Genomic DNA, 21,068 nt, shown 5'->3' with positions numbered 1-21,068 from the left:
ATAATTAATAATCCTAATTAATACTATTTATTATTAATTATAAAATCCTAATAAATATTTGAAATAATAAATCTTAATGATTATTAATATTGTAATTACTATATTAAAAATAGGTTTTTTATAGGAAACTAATAAGGGAGATTCAATTAACTACCTAATTAACTAATATTATAAACTTTTAATGGAGAATTATTATTATTATTATTATTATTATTATATTATATTATTATTATTATTATTATTATTATTCTTATTATACTGTTGGGTTAATTTTTCTGATTAGGGGAAACCAGCTTCCACTGATCTCCATACCGTTGTCTCTGTTGAGATTGTGCGGGTGTTTGATAATCTCCAAGGCTTCTCTGATCTTTCGCTTATGGTGTTGTTCTTCCTTGGCGATAATGGAGGCGCTTTCCAAGAGGACATGGTGCTTAGTTTTTGACGAGTGTTCTGCAAGGGTGGAGGAACGAGATCTTTCATTTTTAATATCAGCCCCATGTTCTTTGAGTCTTGTCTACAGAGAATGACCAGTTTCACCAATGTAGCTTTTCCCACACGAGCAATAGATTTTATAGACCCCTTTAAGTTGATGTTTATCAATGTTATCTTTAACTGATCTCATACTTTGCCTGATTGTCCCAGGGGCTGAGAATTGCGTGCTTATGTTTTTCCTTTTTAGGACTTTCGAAATCTTATCTGTGATTCCATGAATGTAAGGAAGAAAAACCCTACCACCCTCAGGTTGATCTCTGGTCTTAGGTTCATGAGATAACAATCTTTTCTCGGCTTTCTGGATTGCTCTTTTAATCTCGATTTCTTTGTAACCTAAACCTTTAAAGGTTGAGACTAAATGCTTCATTTCTTCATTCAGATGATCAGTGTCGGAAATTCGAAATGCCCTGATAGCAAGAGTGTTTAGAACACCAAGCTTCTGAGCTGGGTGATGGTGGGAGTCAGCATGGAGGTAGTTCTCAGTATGGGTAGATTTTCTGAAAACTTTGTGCCCAATGGAGCCATCATCTCTTCTCATGATGAGGATGTCTAAAAAAGGAATGCTCCTGTTTTCTTCAAGCTCCATAGTGAATTTTATATCTGAAGAGATGGAGTTCAGGTGAATAAAGAATTTGTCAAGCTCAGCCTTACCATGAGTCCATTTTATATTAGTATCATCAACGAAACGCTTCCACCACGCTGGTTTCAAAGGGTACGAATCTAGGGCCTTCTTTTCAAAATGTTCCATGTATAGGTTTGCCACGATTGGTGAAAGGGGGGATCCCATTGCCACTCCAGTTGTTTGTTCATAATATGTTCCTTGGAAGGTGAAAACAGTTGATCGCAGGCAAATTTCGGCCAATCTTGCAGTCCCTGGATCAGTGACCTCTTTTATAACTTGAATGGCTTCTTCAAGAGGAATCTTGGTGAATAGGGACACAACGTCAAAGCTAACCAGGAGGTCCTCCCGCTCTAACTTCTCATTCTTAATAAGCTTTACAAAGTCATGGGAGTCCTTGATGAAAGAATCAGTGTTTCCGACCAGGGGCTTGAGGATTCTTGCAACATATTTAGCGAGCTCATATGTTGGGGATCCAATTGTATTGACAATTGGTCTGAGAGGGGCACCTTCTTTATGGATCTTTGGTAGCCCATAAATCCTAGGTATGCATTCACTGGAGGGAATTAATTTCTTCTTTAGTTTATCATCAAGGTTAGATTCCAAGATGGCCTTTTTGACCTCTTTCATAATTTTGGGGATCGGGTTCTTGTTCAGCTTCTTATAACTCCCACAATTAAGGTGATCGTTCATACTGAGAACTACCTCCATGCTGACTCCCACCATCACCCAGCTCAGAAGCTTGGTGTTCTAAACACTCTTGCTATCAGGGCATTTCGAATTTCCGACACTGATCATCTGAATGAAGAAAAGAAGCATTTAGTCTCAACCTTTAAAGGTTTAGGTTACAAAGAAATCGAGATTAAAAGAGCAATCCAGAAAGCCGAGAAAAGATTGTTATCTCATGAACCTAAGACCAGAGATCAACCTGAGGGTGGTAGGGTTTTTCTTCCTTACATTCATGGAGTCACAGATAAGATTTCGAAAGTCCTAAAAAGGAAAAACATAAGCACGCAATTCTCAGCCCCTGGGACAATCAGGCAAAGTATGAGATCAGTTAAAGATAACATTGATAAACATCAACTTAAAGGGGTCTATAAAATCGATTGCTCGTGTGGGAAAAGCTACATTGGTGAAACTGGTCGTTCTCTGCAGACAAGACTCAAAGAACATGGGGCTGATATTAAAAATGAAAGATCTCGTTCCTCCGCCCTTGCAGAACACTCGTCAAAAACTAAGCACCATGTCCTCTTGGAAAGCGCCTCCATTATCGCCAAGGAAGAACAGCACCATAAGCGAAAGATCAGAGAAGCCCTGGAGATTATCAAACACCCGCACAATCTCAACAGAGACAACGGTATGGAGATCAGTGGAAGCTGGTTTCCCCTAATCAGAAAAATTAACCCAACAGTATAATAAGAATAATAATAATAATAATATAATATAATAATAATAATAATAATAATAATTCTCCATTAAAAGTTTATAATATTAGTTAATTAGGTAGTTAATTGAATCTCCCTTATTAGTTTCCTATAAAAAACCTATTTTTAATATAGTAATTACAATATTAATAATCATTAAGATTTATTATTTCAAATATTTATTAGGATTTTATAATTAATAATAAATAGTATTAATTAGGATTATTAATTATGTTTTTATATTAATATGATTAATTAAAGATTACATTAGTTATTATATTAAATATTAATTAGCATATTAATAATTATTAATTTAATTAATATATTATTATTATTTGATTAATATTAGTTATTAGTTATTATATTAAATATTAATTATTATATTAATTAGCATATTAATAACTATTAATTTAATTAATATATTATTATTATTTGATTAATATTAGTTATTACAGTAAGTTTAGTCTTCTCATTTATTTAAATTTATATATTATTATATTATTAAGTTGATATTCTAATTATTAGATTAATAACAATAATTAAGAGAATTATATTTCAATTCTATCATTTTTTAATATTAACTTTCCATTAATAATAATTAATAATTATTGATTTTAATTAATAATAATTAAAGTTAATAAGTAATTGATTAATATCCAATTAACTAACAAATAATAAATATCAATAATTAATTCATATTAATAATAATAATTAATTTCTAATTAATAATTATTATAAGAATTAATTCTTTATATTAATATTATTCATTATTATAATTTTTATTAAAAAAAAAAAAAAAAAAAAAATTATAACTATTATAGTAATAATTAATATAACTAGTTATTACTTTATAATAAGAATTAAAATAACTATATTATTTTATTTATTATTTATTTAATTTTACAAGTTTTACTAATCATTTTATTAAATTCTATATTAATTATTTATTATTTTAATTAAAAAAAAAAAAAATATTTATAATAATTAATATATCTAATTATTATATTAATCATTATAATAAATTATTAGTTCATTTTTAATAATAATTATTAAAGTAATATTCAATTCAATAAAAAAAAAAAAAAAAAAAAAAAAATTTAAAATTAAAATTAATTAAAAATTATTAAAATAAATATTAATTAAAGAGGCAGTCGTCTTCTCAAGAAATTTAGAGCCGACCTTCCCCTCTTCTTTCCTCATCTCTATTTATACCTAATTAGCTGCTCTTCTTCTATCAAGCTTCAAGTTGCCCTGATGATGGATCCCGGTTGGGATTTGAAACGTTGGCAGAATAATTTTCTTACTGTGGAATCTCCGATGACTAAATCAAAAACATCTCATTGCTTATTAAAATTGCAAATTCTATTTTCCCTCGATGGTGTTGCAGACTGAGGAGAATAGAGATTTGGGACGGAATGCTCGCCACCATGTGGTTTCAAGAGCGTTAATTGGAGGGGGTGGTGTAGCCATACTCATGCATGCAAGGGCATGCAATATAAATTCCCCCCCATTACCAATGATACACACAATTTGTAGGCAAAAAGGGGTGCAGGATGTCCCCCTATGTAGCATCCCCGCTTAGAACCAATTTGTTGCTATCGTAAAAGTGAATTAGCCATCTTTTTGGGCAGATTTTGGGCCATTGTGCAGTCCTAATTTTAATTTGGATGTCTAGTACCTTGGTAGTTAAGAGAGCATTTCTAGCAGACCAAAAAAATGGAGGGAAGTTCTTGGTAAGTCGTGTCGAGGAAGTAAGTGTTCAGGTTCTGCAAGGCTTTGGGCAAAGAGAGAATGGTGGGAGCTTAAGGTGGTTGCAGTTAGGAGAATTTTGAGGCTCCATTTCTTAAAAATGTTATGGTGTGCAGAGATCTGTATTGGCCTCCTATTTACGACACTCGATGGTCTCTCCTTTTCGGGTAACTTTGGAAACCTTTAATATTTACTATTGTAATTCCAACTCTTTGATTAGCTACAAGATATAATTTTGGTCGTAATTTTATGGTATTGACAATGTGGGATGTGTTTCTATATGGGTGCAATCATTGTCTAGTCTGGTTTTTTGTATTATTGGGTCCTTTAATCTGTGTTGGTTGTGGGATTTGTTTTCTTTTATCAACCTGTTTGGTCAATTTAGTGTGATCTAAATTGCTATTTATAATGTCAACCCGGGGTTCGTAAACTGACAAAGTGAAGTGTACTATATGTACTAGATAACCATTTCCTTAATCTTTTGTCGTTTTTATTTTTTTTTTAAGTTTGTTTTTGAATTTATCTTTCCCTATTGTGAGATGATGAAAAGGTGATAAAGCAAGTGAAATGTGGATGATTATGGTGATCTCTAAGTGGTTTTCAAAACTTAAAAGAAAGAAAGCTTTAGAATAACTGAAATGAAATCAATTCTTCAAAAGAAATAAAGACATCAAACAATGAACTATGACATCGACCCAGTATCTTTGTTGCTGATTGAAAATGAAAGTGAAATCTACACTAAACTCAATTAAAAGTATGAACAACTAATCCACACTAGTTCAACTCTTCAACTCAATCTTCCTTATGAGAAGATATCATGAAATGTTAAGCAATGTGAAATCTCAAAGAAGTTAAACTGCACAAAAGAAACTAATCACACTACTTTAACTTTCTTGACCTTTTGCCTTTCAGCTTAATTTACCCTGTGAGAAACAGTCATGAACAAGTCAAGCAATGTGAGATCTAAAGCAACCTAAATCAAGCTATACTAAGTGATATTCTAGTTCCTAATAAAGTTATTTGATTATAGAAAGGAACCGTTAACAGATGAATAGCATGATATCTAAGAGCAGAAAATAAATGTACTACTCAAGGAAATGACAGTACTTGAAAATCAAACTTCAGAAAACAAGAGTCAACGACAAAGACAAGATGATCTCATATGCCAATAGTTATGGAAAGAAAAGGTGAAAAATTGCCCCGGGTTGCCTAAGAACACCTGCAAAAAACACTGATCAGTTGTAACCATAAAAGAGCAGCAACGAAAATGTAAATCAACAGAAATCAAAAGCTTTGTTATGTACAGCTAATATACATGATGGAATAAAACGCAGAATTTAAATGACAATTGTACAACTAATATACATGAACAGAAATAAAGCAATGCAAAAGTTAAAAGACAACTGTACAAGGTCTCAGTAAGCAGGGGCCCTCTGCCACTTCAACCAATTCAACGAACAGCTACACGCGGAAGTTTAATCCAGTCTTCTCATATATTAAACAGGAACGTAAAAGTGCAGTGGGGAAATACAACAGTCTTCAAATTACATTAACAATGATTAACTTGTACAGCGTTCATGGACGCATTATTTATAAGGAAAGAAAGCTAAAACAGACTAACTAAATCTACGCTATTAACCACGCTGCCAGAGACATGTGAATCCTCCTCAGCCCGGATCTAGGTAACTGTCATCATGTTTATTAAATCCGAGAGGTATGGCTGTTGGATTTGCGCTGTCAGGATGTCTTCGTGGCTAAGGATTGTGCCACGTAGCTTCACGTGCTCAAAAACAGAGCTACACAGAGCCATGCCACCGCTGAACACTTCCGTTGACTATCCTTTGCCCCTTGTTTGACCGCGGGCTTTTATGGTCGTGCCGGATGATCTGGAGGGACACGATCCATGTCCTTGACTCCTGTAACTTGCCCATGTGGCTCATTTCTTGAGAGGACACCTGTAGCATGGTGTTTGACAAAACAACTGCGGAATCCTGTGCTGGCTGCAAAAACCTGGGTCAGCTGCGGAAACCTGTATTGGCTGCGGAAACTGAGAAGCTTCCGCAGCTGTCTGAGCAAAATTCTAAACCAAACAACAATCATCAGTGTAGTTAGAAAACCATGTCAAAAGCTCGTTTTTAAACTAAAATACAATGATTTAATCAACTTGGTGGATAAAATGAGTGGAAAAGAAGGCTGAGAGGGTGTATGGGAAAGTGCAAGTTCGAGGCTCAACATACCCCCACTCTGAAGGTGTTGCATGTCCTCATGCAACCAAAACTTAGTTATTTTTCCTCAATCCATATGCTCTGAGGCTTCTGCAAGAACATCTAGCCCTCTTCTCTTTCTCTTTGATGCTAAAATGGTCCTTGGTTTCCTGACTAGACATTTGAACTTAAGATTAATCAATGCCCTGCTCAACTTTTTACACTTCTTCTTCAGCTTCCTGTTCTTCTTCTACCACAGTCCTAGGTGGAGCATAGTGTTATCATGGACAATCTTGTCTACCTTGCTCTGCTCTTTGAATGTTTCGTTTTCCTGTTTGATGTGCCTATTTAAGACTTCCAATTCAAACACTTCCTGTTTTAAAGACTGTACTTGTGCATCAAGTGGCAAAGTGGTGCTTGTCCTGCAGCTGATTGTTCCAAGGAATCTAAGTATTTATATGCTTCTTGCTGGGTGGAATCTACCTCAGGTGTTTTTCTTGGCCTGAACTCAAATTCTGGTGAAGGAGGACTGCTTTCTCTTTCCGGCTGAAAAGGGCTTTCCTCACGTGGAGGACTTGGTTCAATACTTGGCTGAGTTGGGGATTTCTCAAGTGTCTCTTTATCTAAATCAATAAAATGAGACTGTTTTTCTTTGGTTTTATTCCCCTTCCCTTTTAGCCTAGTGCTCCTTCTTAGGTAGGAACTAGTACTTTTCTCTTGTGCAGCCTGTTTTCCTCTTTGCTTTTTCTTGGTTATGGCAGCAGCTTGAAGATCTATTAACCTCTCTAACAGAGGTTGATAATCTTCTTCTACAGATTGTTCAGGTGATGGATAGGTTTCTTGAATGGTTATCTTGCCTTTGTCCTTCTTTTGTTTCTTGTTTTTAGTTCCCTCTTCTTCCTCTTTCTGAACAGTTTCCTGAATGTCTACTGTAGGAGGGTCTTGGGCTGTAATATTCTTTTCTTTTCTCCTACTTCTCTTTGGAATTTTTGGGGAACTGCTTGCAGAGGCTTCAGTCAGCTCTTGGAAGTGATTTCTTGTCAAAAACTTTTCCCAAGTATCCTTAGTGTTTTTCAATTGCTCTTCAATAAGGATTTTTATGAACCTGTGATGGTAAAGATGGGGTTCAATATTACCTACGTGTTTTTGAACAGTAGAGCTCATTTTCTTCAAGCTTGATAACAGAAAATAAGGCAAGTTAAGGGTACAACCCTCCATGAAATTCATCATTATCCTGGCATGATACATATACATGGTACCAAAACGACCCTCGCATGTGATAAATTTCTGGACAAGTAATAACAGCGTGGACCATTCTTCTTTTATTGCATGCACAGGAATTCCTTTGGTAAATACAGAGGTATCCATACCTGGGTTTGTGAGCATTGCTTTCCATATTTGATCTTCTACACCCCTGTTCTTGAACCACCTTTCACCTTCTTGTGGAAGACTTGTTGCAGCTACTATTGTGGCCTCGGTGACTGAAAATTTTAAGTCTCCAACCTCCACTGTTTGTCCATTAAAGGACCTGGCAAAAGCTTTAGTCACTTCTTTATTATAGCCCGTGAACTTTTGAATGAATCTCAGCCACCTTGCTTTCTTCAACGACTCCTTCGTTTGAGGATAACCCTCCAGATATTTCGGGCCTTCCGGTTCAGCTCTTAGCAGTTTTCCCATTCTCGGCTTCAAATTCCGACTGGAAATTCTACTGCGTATGACGGTTCAGGAAAAAAACGGCTGATTACGGGATTCTTAGGGTAACTGGAGTGGCCGTAATCAAAGTTCGGAATGTATGTGGTGACTGTGGCCAGGGTTTGGAGCAGGCTGTAGTGAACGCAGCGGAAATGGAGAACAGGGAATGGTATGAGCACCGAGGTAAGCAACAGTCACGAGTTTAGCATCGAATGCATGCGGGAGTGAAGTGATAAATGGGCAGAATAACGGCTGAGTCCTTTTGAATCGGATGACTTGCGCACACGTCTCAGCAGACGGCTGCGGGAATTATGGTGAAGGAGAGTCGTAGTTCAGTAGGTCACGTCTCAAAGTACGGCCAATAAATGGAAGAGCAGTCCATAAATTTAGAATGATCATGGAACCGTTAGAAATGAATAGGGTGTGTGGAATGACGTCGGTGGAAGCGGAGTGGTATGGGGCTTGTCGAATCAAATCATTGCATTTAGTGGAACTTGCCATGGTTTAAATAACTATGCATAATAATGACATTGAATTGTTATTTGGTAGAGATTTTTGATCATACCTTTGGAAGTTTATCATTTCTTGATTAAGGCTTCTGACCCATGGTTGTTCTTTGATCTTGAAGATGCCCCATGTCTTTGCTGCACTTGGTGATGATGACACTAACCTTTGACTGTGATTTTTTTGAAAACAGAGTGATGCCGGCTGTGGAGACAGAGTGATGCTCGTTGCGGAAATCGTTTCTGGCTGCGGAAACTGGTTCTAGCTGCGGAAATCGTTTCCAGCTGTGGAAACGGTTTCCAGCTGCGGAAACTAAGACAACACCCCTTTAACTGCACAAAGATAGTTAGAGAAGAACCAACTGAATAAAATAGTCCTGAGAGGGACTTTTATTGATGGAATGAGATGAGATGAGTGGAATGAGATGGAAATGGAGTGGAGTGAAGTGGAATGGAGATGAAAATGAGATGGAGGTGAAATGAAATGACAAGTGAAGTGGAGTGAAGATGGAAAGGGAGAGAGATTTTTTTTTTGGAAAATACAGAGTGTCAGGTGCCCCTGATTTTCACTCTACATTTTCTGTATAAGACTGCCAATCCATGATTGGTTTTCAGGCTTATACAAAAGATTTTTTTTTTTTTTTTTTTTTTTTTTCAACTGAAAGAAACAAAGACTAGGCTGATGGAGGAGAAGGATTCCTCTCCACCAGCCTCATTGCAGAATTTTCTTGAAACATTTTGACAAAGTCCTCTTTTGAGAGTAGCTTATGATAAATTTTCAATCGGTGGCCATTCACAATGAGAGGAGTTTGAAACTCATCAATAGTCTTGACTCGAACTGCTCCATTCCTAAAGACTTCATCAATCTCATATGGTCCAAGCCAATGAGTTTGAAATTTTCCTTTGAAGTCTTTAAACTTGGAATCAAACAGTAATGCCCAATCTCCCTTTTGAAACTTTCTCTCTTTGATATATCTGTCATGCCACTTAGTTCTTTGGTGCTGAACTAGATCAGTCCTTAAAATTGCATCTTGTCTTATTTCATCTAGCTCATTCAGCTGCTCCATTCTGTGCTTTTGGGCTTCTGATAGATTCATCCCCAACTGAACTGTCATCTTGAAGGTATTGACTTGAAACTCAATGGGGAGCAGGACTTCTTTCCCATAAACAAGTTCATAGGGAGAATGTCCTGTTATGTTCTTCCATGTAATTTTGTAGGCCCATAAGGCTTCAGGAAGTCTTTTTGCCCAATCTCTTCTGTGGAGATGAACAGTTTTGGTGATGATGCTCTCAAGAACTTTGTTTGTAGATTCCACTTGACCATTTGCTTGCGGATGGTAAGGAGTAGATTTTCTATGCTTGATTTTGTATTCTTCCATCAACTTCTCCATCAAGTTAGATGTAAATTGACTTCCCTGATCTGTCACAATTTCTCTTGGGACACCAAAACGAGTAAAAATATCCTCAAAAAGAAATTGAACAACTGAATTTTCAGTGGCAGAAGGCAATGCCTTGGCTTCTACCCATTTAGTAACATAATCAGTGCAAACCAATATATACTTCTTTTGTTTAGATGGTGGATTAATAGGTCCAATGAAATCTAAAGCCCATTTTTCAAAGGGTTCGATGAGTACCTGTGGCTGTAATGGCATTTTATTTGAAAGAGTTGGTCTCCCAACTCTTTGGCAGCTGTCACACCTTCTAACATATTGTTTTGCATCTTTGAAGAGAGAAGGCCAATAATATCCTAAAGAAAGGATTTTATAGGCCATCCTCTTGTCAGCAAAGTGTCCACCGCACGGTTCATCATGGCATGCCTTAAGGATGTCAGGCATTTCATCTTCCCGAACACATCTTCTGATCACACAATCTAGCCCTGTTTTAAACAATTCATTAGAAATCCATGAATAATTTGAACTCTCCTAAATGATTTTCCTTTTCTCATTAGGAAATAAGTGTGGAGGCAGCTTCCCTGTAACCAAATAGTTAGCAATATCTGCATACCAAGGAGTTTTAGTAGTTACTACAAACAAATATTCATCTGGAAACTTATCCTCTACAGGAGAATCTTCGTTAGTATTTTGGATTCTAGACAAGAAATCAGCTACTGTATTCTGTTTCCCTGGTCTATCTAACACAGTAATATTGAATTCTTGTTAAAGTAAAAGCCATCTTGTAACTCTGCCATTAATAACAGGTTTGTTCATGAGATATCTAATTACAGAATGATCAGTATGGACAAAAGTTTCATAGCCTGTTATATAATGTCTAAACTTGTTGATTGCATGAACAACGGCTAAGAACTCTTTTTCAGTCACAGTATAATTTAACTCATTAGGAGTCAAATTTTTACTGGTGTAGTAAATGGCATAAGGAACTAAATCCTTTTGACCCAACACAGCTCCTAGAGCTGTATCTGAAGCATCTGTAGAAATATGGAAAGAAAGTTTCCAATTTGGCCCTCTCAAAATGGGTGCTTCAGATATTCTTGTTTTCAAAATTTCAAATGCAGATTGACAGTCAAGATCCCACTTGAATTCACAGTCTTTTGTAAGTAATTTGAAGAGTGGAGATGCTATTTTGGTGAAGTTTTCAATAAATCTCCTATAATATCCAGTAAATCCAAGAAAACTTCTAACATATTTTTGACAATTTGGAATAGGTAACTTGGAGATGACTTCAAATTTTGATCTATCAACCTTAATCCCATCTCCTGAAATATGATGTCCTAAAACAATCCCTTCAGTAAACATCATAAAACATTTTTCATGACTTAATGAAAGATTTGTTTCTTTACATCTTATAAGGACTTTTTCCAAATTTTCTAATGCCTCTTCAAATTAATTACCATAAACTGTAAAATCATCCATATAGACCTCTACACAATCATGAATTAGATCAGAAAAGATTCCTAGTACTGCCATTTGAAATGTGGCGGGTGCATTACATAATCCAAAAGGAAGTACTCAGTAAGTAAGAGTTCCCCATGGACAGGTAAATGTGATCTTATCCTGATCTTCAGGTGCTACCTGAATTTGATTGTAACCACTAAAACCATCCAAAAATGAGAAATACTTTTTGCCTGCTAAAGTATCTAATACTTGATCAATAAAGGGTAAAGGAAAGTGATCCTTCAAGGTTGCTTTGTTCAATTCCCTGTAATCAATGCAAACCCTCCATTTACCATTCTTTTTAGGTACTATAACCAAAGGAGAAACCCACCGGCTATTTGAAATGGGGTAAATGAAGTTTACATTAAGTAACTTTTGGAGCTCTTCTTTCACTATCTCCCTAAGGTTTGGATTCATCCTTCTTTGAGGTTGTCTGATTGGTCTACTGTTTTCCTCAATGTAGATGTGATGAATGTAAGTCTTAGAATCAATACCTTTCATATCGGTATACTCCCATGCAAATGCAGTAGAATGTTTTTGCAAGATTTTGGTTAGCTCCTCCTGTTGTGATTTTTCCAAGTTTCTGTTGATATTCAATGTTTTTCCTGGAAAAATCTCAATGGCAGAACTACCAAACTCTTCCATAGAGAAAAGAGACATTTGTCTAGATGATAGACACTCAATGTCAGAATCCAACTGAAATTGTGTGTGGTCATATTATGAAGATGGTTCAAAGTTTTCTAATGTGTTTAGAATTTGACTATATTCACTGATCTCAGAAATGGTAAAGACAGGTTGTATAGTATCTTCATCGTCAACCCACTCATTATCTCCTATTTTTGTAATTGCTTTTGCTGGAGGATACAGATTGAACTTCTTTGTCGAATTACCATCAGAAATATACATATCCCCAGACCTACAACTTATGAAAGCATTAGCCGTGGCTAGCCAAGGTCTTCCTAAAATAAGAGGATCTCCTCCTAGATTACTCTTGGGAGTTAAAATCATGAAATCTACTGGATATTCCCAAGAGTCTAAGGAGACTGGAATGTCTTCTAATACACCATCTGGTTTAATAATTGATTGATCTGCAAGTTGCAATAAAGTAGGTGTAAAAAGAAGATTAGGAAGTTTTAGTTGTTCCATAGTCTGTCTACTCATGATGTTGATAGCAGCCCCTAAATCAATCAAAGTATTTGGTATTTCTACCCCATTGATATGTGTTTTGACAATTGGACTATCGGGATCTACATATTTCTGCATAGTAATTTTTCCCGTCATGATATCTGCAATTTTCCCTACCAGGTGGATTCTTCTGGTATCTCTTGGTTTCCTTCCTGGTCTTTTAAGACTCAACTCCTTTATTGTTTTTGCTAGAATAGGAATCTCTTTAATGGCTTGTAACAAGGGAATCTTGATACAGACATTCTTCAATTCTTCTAGAAAATTATAGTCAAGCAACCAAATTTGTTTTTCCACCCCTTTATCAATTTGTAATCTTTCAGGAAAAGGAGGTGTGGATAATGATGCAGGTTGCTCAACTATGGGAGTTGTGGGGGTTAATTCTTTTTCTTTTTCTTTTTCTTTTTGAGTGTTTGGGTTTTGAAGAGATGCTTCAGAACCCTTATTGGCTTCAAGAGACTCTTCCTCAAAAATACTTTGCTCTTGAGCATTTATAGAAGGCTTATCTAGGACTCTACCTTATTTGAGTTGTACTTCATTGAGAGGAACAATCATATAGGTAGGAAATTGTTGACCTTCCATCATGTAAGCATTTTGAGGGTTTTTATTATTGGGATTTGGCAATGGCTGAGAAGGAAGTTGATTTGACTTCTGTTGGAATGGAAGCAAGATTTGAGAATTTGGATTCTGTTGAGAAGGTTGTTGTTGTGGAAATGGCAATGATAGTTGTGGATTTTGATTTGGAAGTTGTGGAGCTTGTTGGTTTTGAAAAGATGGGGGATATTGATAAAATTGAGCAAATCTCCCATAAGGATTTTGCATACCTTGTACCCATGATTGAAAAGGATTTTGAGGTTGGGACCAAGGTTGTTGCCAAGGATTCCAATTTGGTGAGGGTTGAAAATTCATAGAGTTGTTAAATCCTTAATTTTGTTGCCCCTGCCAAGGTCTCCTTGCAACAAAACAGAGAGATTTGATTGTATTTGGATCTTCTTGAAAGACAGATTTGAGCCCAGGAATTGAAGGACAATCCTTGGTCTCATGATTCTCTGAACAAATTACGCATGTTTCTACAACTTTTGCATCCAAGGGACATTCCCTTAGAGCATGTTTCTTCCTACACTTTGGGCAAAAGATGGCCAAAGCCTCAGCTTCTGCTTTCTACTTATTGTGAATCTTAAGGGTGTCCAGTTGCTCACTAAGACTCCCTAAGATGTCAATTTTGAATTCATCAAGCATGTTGCCAATCTCAGCCCTACTTACTGATCCAGTTGCAGATTTGTTTGCTCTGATGAGAGAAGGATCTCTAGGCCCTTTTTGAGTTTTAGATTTCCCCCTTGAGAGATGGACACATAGCTCTACTATATCATTGAGTGAAAGTTGAGATATATCTCCCTTCCCCATGATGTTCAAAATATCTATCCATTCATATCTAATGGCTTTTAATAGAAGGGCTTTCAAGGTCTCTTCATCTAAGTTATTCAATTTTGCTCTTTTCAGGTTGTATTGAAATATTTCAAGTAGATCCTCCAAGTTTTCATCTTCTCTTTGCACCATTTTGAATACCTCATCCTTGTGATTGGTGGGCATACAATAGTCCAGGTACCTGTCCAAAAATGTTTGTTTCATATTATTCCAAGACCTAATGGATTGAGTGAGTAATCCCGTGAACCATTTCAAGGCTGCTCCTTTCAATGTTTAAGGAAACAGTTTGAGTTTTTGAGAGTCTTCCAGATAATCATAAGTTCGACACACGACTTCAAACTCAAATAGAAATGTTTCAGGGTCCTCATTCCTCAACCCATGGAAGTTTGGGAGGACAGATGGTGAGATGTTTTTCATGGTGGCTCGGGAGTCCTCATCGACTATAGGAAATCCGAATGAGTTATCTCCATCCCTATTTCCCCCAATGTTACCTCTACCTCCTCCATTGTTTCCTCCTCATCCTCCTCCTCTACCTCTACCTCTACCAAATCTAGTTGCTCCTTCCTCTGTCATGGTAGTTTCCCTGGAGACTTTAGAGTCTTCTGGTTCTTCTACTAAGGGTGAACGAGAAGGAATTTCTCCCTCTTCTTCTTCAGATGACTCTACTTCTTCAATTACAATTTGTCTCTCTGTAGAAGGAAGGAAAGGATCTCTTTCTAATTCAGATTCGATGGAAGGTGTGGGAGAGTCGACTCCTGCTTCTTGAATTCCAGGAATCCTAGGGCTAGGAGTGTAAGTTGGAGATGATGGAGGTGTCTCTTGTCTATTCCTTGAAGTAGACGGACTTGTAAAAATCGAACTCTTGGCTCTAGCTAAAAACCTTCCCCTAGAATCTCTTGCTCTATGCATGTCATTTTTTATTTTTCTTCAAGTCGGGGTAATAATTCTCTTTCTGATCTTCCAGGTCACTCTAGGTGCAAGAAGAGAGCATACTCAAGAAACTATTAAACCAATAACTTTCTCTTTTCTGATCCTCCAGATCACATTAAGTGCAAGAGGAGAGCATACTTTGAGAGGTTATCAATTTTCCTTCCTTGAAATTTTCTTGTTTTTTTTTAAGAATTTGGCTACCTAATTTCACTTCCCCGGCAACGGCGCCAAAATGTTTGGTCAATTTAGTGTGATCTAAATTGCTATTTATAATGTCAACCCGGGGTTCGTAAACTGACGAAGTGAAGTGTACTATATGTACTAGATAACCATTTCCTTAATCTTTTGTAGTTTTTAGTTTTTTTTTTTAAGTTTGTTTTTGAATTTATCTTTCCCTATTGTGAGATGATGAAAAGGTGATAAAGCAAGTGAAATGTGGATGATTATGGTGATCTCTAAGTGGTTTTCAAAACTTAAAAGAAAAAAAGCTTTAGAATAACTGAAATGAAAACAATTCTTCAAAAGAAATAAAGACATCAAACAATGAACTATGACATCGGCCCAGTATCTTTGTTGCTGATTGAAAATGAAAGTGAAATCTACACTAAACTCAATTAAAAGTAAGAACAACTAATCCACACTAGTTCAACTCTTCAACTCAATCTCCCTTATGAGAAGATATCATGAAATGTTAAGCAATGTGAAATCTCAAAGAAGTTAAACTGCACAAAAGAAACTAATCACACTACTTTAACTTTCTTGACCTTTTGCCTTTCAGCTTAATTTACCCTGTGAGAAACAGTCATGAATAAGTCAAGCAATGTGAAATCTAAAGCAACCTAAATCAAGCTATACTAAGTGATATTCTGGTTCCTAATAAAGTTATTTGATTATAGAAAGGAACCGTTAACAGATGAATAGCATGATATCTAAGAGCAGAAAATAAATGTACTACTCAAGGAAATGACAGTACTTGAAAATCAAACTTCAGAAAACAAGAGTCAGCGACAAAGACAAGATGATCTCGTATGCCAATAGTTATGGAAAGAAAAGGTGAAAAATTGCCCCGGGCTGCCTAAGAACACCTGCAAAAACACTGATCAGTTGTAACCATAAAAGAGCAGCAACGAAAATGTAAATCAACAGAAATCAAAAGCTTTGTTATGTACAGCTAATATACATGATGAAATAAAATGCAGAATTTAAATGACAATTGTACAGTTAATATACATGAACAGAAATAAAGCAATGCAAAAGTTAAAAGACAACTGTACAAGGTCTCAGTAAGCAGGGACCCTCTGCCACTTCAACCAATTCAACGAATAGCTACACGCGGAAGTTTAAACCAGTCTTCTCATATATTAAACAGCAACGTAAAAGTGCAGTGGGGAAATACAACAGTCTTCAAATTACATTAACAATGATTAACTTGTACAACGTTCATGGACGCATTATTTATAAGGAAAGAAAGCTAAAACAGACTAACTAAATCTACGCTATTAACCACACTGCCAGAGACACGTGAATCCTCCTCAGCCTGGATCTAGGTAACTGTCATCATGTTTATTAAATCCGAGAGGTATGGTTGTTGGATTTGCGCTGCCAGGATGTCTTCGTGGCTAAGGATTGTGCCACGTAGCTTCACGTGCTCAAAAACAGAGCTACGCAGAGCCGTGCCACCGTTGAACACTTCCGTTGACTATCCTTTGCCCCTTGTTTGACCGCGAGCTTTTATGGCCGTGCCGGATGATCTGGAGGGACACGATCCATGTCCTTGACTCCTGTAACTTGCCCATGTGGCTCATTTCTTGAGAGGACACCTGTAGCATGCTGTTTGACAAAACAGCTGCGGAATCCTGTGCTGGCTGCAGAAACCTGGGTCAGCTGCGGAAACCTGTATTGGCTGCGGAAACTGAGAAGCTTCCGCAGCTGTCTGAGCAAAATTCTAAAGCAAACAATAGTCATCAGCGTAGTTAGAAAACCATGTCAAAAGCTCGTTTTTAAACTAAAATACAATGATTTAATCAACTTGGTGAATAAAATGAGTGGAAAAGAAGGCTGAGAGGGTGTATGGGAAAGTGCAAGTTCGAGGCTCAACACAACCCTCGCCCATTTCACTATATTTCCTCCTTGGATGGTTGGCTTCTTCTTTCTTTGAGTAGTGTCGAGCTACTGTCGAGTATTATTCCTTTGGTCTCGCTATGGTTTAACTGCCCGGTTTTCTCTTACCCCCTATTCTCTTTTCTTGGTCAGTTTTGTGGTATCCCTAGACGGCACTTCGTGTCTGTTCAAATGCAATGAAAACTTATGAGAAGTAGGAGGGCGGGGGGGAGGCAGGACGGGGAAGAGGGGGGATGTCAAGGCACCTAGGGTTGTAACCGAGGCCAACAGCAAGCCCAGGAGGTTGCTGAGACCTTCCACTCGGTCGTCCCCCTAGGATCATGCAGGGAAATTCAATAACTAGAGACTATGACAACCAGAGATAGGTGAGAATTTTCTGATTCGGAGCTCATGGAGGATGTTGGACAATGGATTTCTGACATTGACCATACCAGGAGAGGGAAAAAACAATACTTTCAAGCTTTATCTCTCTACTAAAAAATGAAAACCTTGTTGGGTAGGGTCCTTAATGGGAGGCAGGGAGAAAGGTTTATTGTCTTTGTTAGGCTTGAGGATGTGAAACGTGAACAATGAAACCAACGATTATTTGGGTCTGGCGCGGTTTGAATATACGACCTGCCTCAAATCAGCGCAACGCTTTACCAACAAACCACATTATATATGGAGAGAATGGATGCTCGTCTCGCTCAAATCAAATGACAAAATACCATGCATTCCAATTATGTCAGCGCCTCTAGGCTCTAGTGCGAAAGATCTTGCTCATGTCACCTCTTCATATTTATAGTGTCACCTCTTCATATTTGTAGTTATCTAATCACTGTAGATAGTATTTTGTATAGTGATTATGCAGTAAACTCTTTAACAATAATACAATTATTAAGACTTACAATTTGGCTAATTATTTTATCAACAAATAGTCAAATTATATAATTTCCCATTAGACTGGTCTAATTGAAACTATTTGACATGAAGTATGCTAACAATGAATAAATGACCAAAATCTTTGATTTTGTGATGTAATTCAAAACACCCGAATCAACATATTTAGAAGAACACAATTTTCTATAGGGTGACAAAAGCAACTTCATCATATTACACTATTCGATTATGCATTACGTGAAGCTTTGCTAATCGTCACTAACGAAAACGTCGTTGTTGCCCTATGGACATTCTATCCGAAATTCTTTAACCCACACCCTCAATAATCAGACACGTACGGAAACTCTCCAAATTTATTTGACCAACACTTAATAATCTCTCACACAAAAAAATACAAGATTAAGTGGAAGACACGGCATTGATCGTCGAACCTCACTTAAAAAGCAGGCTCTTTCATTGAATAGTTCGACACAGACATACTCCTAAGTCCACTTCCACACTGTTCCACTTCCCGCAAAAGTTTCAGAATTTGGGTAAAAAAATTTCAAAAAATCCTGTAGAGGTAGTATTTGAATCGTGTTTTTAATGGTGGAAATAGATTCAGCACCATCAAAAACGTCTAGGACACCTAAAATTTTGAAGTTTAACAACTATAATTTGAATTTACAAAAATCTTTACTGTATTTCCTCTAAATATAACCAGAATTTCCATAACTTTCTGAGCAACTGCTCCTCCGGCTCCGCTTGTTAGACTACGCAAAACTGAAATATCTGGACTCAAGCCAGTCGTAAATTCGCTGAACCCACCAGCATGGTTTAGCTTTAATTTGGTGTCACAATTTTTGTTCTCTTTACTCGTACTGCAATAGCATAGCATAGATCAGAGTAAAATAGATTTTACCAAGGCAGATGCGTCCTGTCCTTCCAACTCTAAGCCTTTTAACGCTCTGACATACCCCGGGCTCGGTCAAAATTGATTTTTCTGGACTGCCTTCGTATTTATCCATTTCCATTCTGTCGTCATTGTAGTTTGTCGGAATCGATCTCAGGTAATTCTGGTTTTGGATTGCACTTCTGTGAACAAATGAGTGATCCCACATGGAGATGGAGTGGGGATATAAAGGGCAGAGTGAGATACTTGTTAGCAGATGGGACCATAACGCCTGGGGCTCCACATGGCCTTTCCGCCTTCTTGCCATTGCCTCCTATCTGCTACTCATTCTGTTTCTGAAGGTTCTGCTCATACCCAGGAAGAGAGGCCGTTGCCTCTGGGCCCGATCCCCGGCATTCATAACCTCTGCGTGGTCCTGGTTTCGGCGGCCATTTTCGTGGGCTGCTGAGAAGCCACGGCAGTGGAGATCAGGGAAACGAGATGGATTTGGAGTCGGCGTTTTTAGAGCGCCGCAGAGTGGGTGATGTGTTTCTACCTCACCAAAATATATTTTCTTCCGGCAGAGTCTTCTTTTGGTCATATATTTTCTACCTCACAAAGTACCACCAACTCTTCGATACGGTCATATGGATGCTCCGCAAGAAGCCCCTCACTTTCCTTCACGTATTCCACCGCATCGTCGTCGTGTGCGTGTGCTACGCGTGGCTGGAGTTCTCGCAGTCGCTGCAGATCGTGGCCATCCTCCCCACCACGGTCCTCTATGTCGTGGTCTATTCGTATTTCCTCTGCTGTAGCATCGGTTGGGGTTGCCGGTCCTCTCCTCTCCCCGCCAGTTGCCAGATGGTGCACTTGGCATTCACGTTGCTCGCCTACGTTGCTCTTCTTGCGCTACACTTCACCACCAGGGAAGGCTGCAATGGAATGGGCGCGTGGCTCTTTGATGCCCTGTCCAACGCCACGCTCCTCTTGCTCTTCCTCAACTTCTATCTCAAGAGAAATCAAGGGCGCTCCAACATAATGAAATCACTGGAGAGCCAACAGATGAACACCAAGCACCTCTGATAGAAAATGCATTCAACTGATGATATCTTCTGCGACAAAAGCTGCAGGTTTAATGTGGGTAGAATTATTTCCAGTAGCTTGCAAAACCGGGCTCTCTGTCTCAGATTTTCAGAGGGCATTTTGAGAATGTATAGTGTCTGCGTACTGTCATATAATGGGGGGCAATTTGAGAGAGTATAATATCTGCTTACCGTCAACCAAGTATCTGCATAGATGTATAAATGTGATATATGTTCTTTTATAATATACCATCAACCAACTATCTGTTTATTAGACTTTTGAGATCATCGATTTGTTTGTTTTGAACTTGTAAGAATATTGTATGTGAAGGAGCTCTTACTCTTACACTTACACTTCCACCCTATTAACCGTAAAAACACAATCACAATCATTGAGTTAGACAAAACACAATCACAATCATTGAGTTAGACATTGTTCTTGAAGATATTAAGTTTGACATCTTATATGATCTTTTTCCTTGATGACCCTTGTTCAAACTTCTTAAAACTCTTTATTCTCTTTTCAATAAATCTTCAAGTTGTCTTTTCCCTTCTTATTCACCTTAGCGTTGATCCCATGTTGGAAAATAATAAAGGAAGAAAGATTTTTTTATGTTGATAATTACTTGTGATATTCTTATGTTTTTATTAACTTTTTTATGTTCTTATTTTAACTTAGTTCATCAAGCAATTACCGAAAGCAAAACACGAAGATCAAAGACACTAGATGTAGGTGGAAAGTCAGGTAAAAACCCAGTCAACAACCCTTCCTTTATTAGTTTCATTAGATGATTTAGGACTCCTTGACCTAGACAGACGTCCTCCAATCACCAAGTCAGCCCTTTCCCTTCTTCTGTAGATGATAATCTTCCAGCAACAACTTCGACCTTGATGCAACAATAGATCATCAGCCTAGCAAAAACTTCGACCTAGTAGAAGCAATAGAACTTCGATCGAGAAACTTCGACCTAGTAGCACCAACAAAACTTCGACCTAGTAGTAGT

The 21,068-nt window shown here is 37.3% G+C and overlaps 1 protein-coding gene and 1 pseudogene across 1 annotated transcript; one reads left to right on the top strand and one right to left on the bottom strand.

The window, feature by feature from the left end:
* Positions 1-514: 514 nt before the first annotated feature.
* LOC149155539 (uncharacterized) lies at positions 515-1,822 on the bottom strand. Its single transcript, XM_089444448.1, has one exon. The coding sequence runs from the start codon at positions 1,820-1,822 to the stop codon at positions 515-517; it is 1,308 nt and encodes a 435-aa protein (XP_089300574.1).
* Positions 1,823-19,105: 17,283 nt separating this feature from the next.
* LOC149155538 (fatty acid elongase 3-like pseudogene) lies at positions 19,106-20,065 on the top strand (annotated as a pseudogene).
* Positions 20,066-21,068: the final 1,003 nt, after the last annotated feature.

Source organism: Pinus tabuliformis, chromosome 9, assembly GCF_031772625.1.
Source record: "Pinus tabuliformis cultivar Carrire ecotype Pingquan chromosome 9, CPIR1, whole genome shotgun sequence".
NCBI classification, from domain to species: Eukaryota; Viridiplantae; Streptophyta; class Pinopsida; order Pinales; family Pinaceae; genus Pinus; species Pinus tabuliformis.
This window is presented reverse-complemented; position numbering and strand designations above follow the sequence as displayed.

Bases quoted from the DNA above. Each gene is read 5' to 3' on its own strand.
- LOC149155539 (XM_089444448.1), bottom strand. From the start codon at position 1,822: ATGGAGGTAGTTCTCAGTATGAACGATCACCTTAATTGTGGGAGTTAT.